General features: G+C 40.1%; 1 protein-coding gene across 2 annotated transcripts; it reads left to right on the top strand.

Moving 5' to 3' along the window:
• The first annotated feature begins 6 nt into the window (after positions 1-6).
• On the top strand, positions 7-1683 carry LOC116380736 (BOLA class I histocompatibility antigen, alpha chain BL3-7-like). Of its 2 annotated transcripts, none has more exons than XM_031842613.1 (3): positions 7-902; positions 1186-1296; positions 1500-1683. In XM_031842613.1, exons 1-3 carry the CDS (start codon positions 683-685, stop codon positions 1625-1627), a joined length of 459 nt encoding a protein of 152 aa, XP_031698473.1. In that variant the 5' UTR covers positions 7-682; the 3' UTR covers positions 1628-1683. The 2 variants fall into 2 exon arrangements, with proteins under 2 accessions (XP_031698473.1, XP_031698474.1); XM_031842614.1 differs by having other exon boundaries at positions 1186-1297; positions 1513-1683.
• The last annotated feature ends 6 nt before the right edge of the window (positions 1684-1689 follow it).

Here is a 1689-nt window from a genome sequence, read left to right as displayed (position 1 = left end):
ACATGTTAAGCTTATAAAATACAATGCATTGTAAGGATTAAAGGCTTTGGTTTAGATTCATTACAAACAGTTGTGTCTAGGTGAGAGAGACAAACACAAAGAGACACTTCCTGTCTAAACCTCTCAAATAATTTAATTTAAATATAAACCCTCAAAATAAAACTAATTTAAATGAAATGTTCAAGGCTTTTGGAGTTCAAACTATTATTCATTATTTCACAAATAAGCACAGATTACAAAAACATTCTCAATGATTAATAGAGATTTGTGTAGCAGGACTTTATTTTTACTCTCTATTTACATCTCACAACCCCCAGATGTTGTCATTGTTTAATATTAAATATGCTATTTATTGCAGTGTGTCACTAGTAGTAATTCGGTAAGTGTAGTATTATCATGAATAAGGCTCCCCCTGGTGGTGTAAGTAGACTGCATGCTGTGCATCTGAATTAAATCACATGACATGTGTACTGTCCAGGGTAAGAAAGTAACGTGCATCAATATTTACTGATGCTTTTAAACTGATTTATTTGTATTGATGCATAACATGCCAGCCTAAGTCCTATAAACAGTTTTCTTGTTTGTTTTTAAATCCCTAGACCTTCCCTCAGTGTCTCTCCTCCAGAAGACTCCCTCCTCCCCAGTCAGCTGCCACGCTACAGGTTTCTACCCTGACAGAGCCATGATGTACTGGAGGAAAGATGGAGAGGAGCATCACGAGGACGTGGACCACGGAGAGATCCTCCCCAACCACGATGGATCCTTCCAGATCAGTGTGGACCTGATCCTTTCATCAGTCGCACCTGAAGACTGGAGGAGGTACGACTGTGTGTTTCATCTCTCTGGTGTGGAGGACGACATCGTCACCAAACTGGACAAAGCACAGATCAGGACCAACTGGGGTAAGACTGAGATCAGATGTGATGGAAGTTTAAAAACTAACGCTAGACCTGGATCATAACTTCAGAGGTTATGCCCAAAAGCATTTTGTTGTCAATTCAACAGACGAGTTGTTGTGACTTTTAAATCTTTAACCCTCCTCTTAATCCTGATAGAAGAATCAGGTTTGCAACCTCTTATCCTCTTCTTCTGACTCTTATTTTCATAGTTTGGGCAATTATTTCTATGATAACATTGTTCTCATCATCTGTGGTAGAGACAACGTGTGAATGTTTTGTGTTCCAGTTTCTCCGTCAGAGTTTCCTGCTGCTGGTGTTACTGGAGTTGTTGTAGGACTGCTGCTGCTTCTGGCACTCTGCATCGCTGGACTCTTCATCTGGAGGAGGAACAATAATGGTGAGTGAAGCCATTTTTACTCCACTGTTGGATTCAACACAGTAGAAGACGTACTGCGTATACTGTATGAGCTCTCCCACATTTACAATCAAAGCAGAAATCAGTGAAATTCATGCTAAACATGCAAAAGTGTTTTGTTGGTTTCTTTTCATAAACTCTGTATTTACTTTAACATTTAATATTGTAACATCTCTTTATTTCAGGATTCATTCCTGCAAACACAGAGAAAAATGTCCAGAGTTGTCGTGGCAAAGTCTGCAGCATCAAACAGGTCTTCAGTCACACTGATGAACCAATGGTTGGCTCACCTTTTATCTGTTCTGACCTGTGACAGACCGGATGATGGATGGGTCCTCTTCTGTCGATGGTCCTTGAGGTCGACACGCAGACAGT

This window comes from Anarrhichthys ocellatus, unplaced genomic scaffold (genome assembly GCF_004355925.1).
Source record: "Anarrhichthys ocellatus isolate YVR2014 unplaced genomic scaffold, GSC_Weel_1.0 scaffold8581, whole genome shotgun sequence".
Classification (NCBI taxonomy): Eukaryota; Metazoa; Chordata; class Actinopteri; order Perciformes; family Anarhichadidae; genus Anarrhichthys; species Anarrhichthys ocellatus.
The sequence above is the reverse complement of the archived record's forward strand: the minus strand, read 5'-3'. Positions and strand labels throughout refer to the sequence as shown.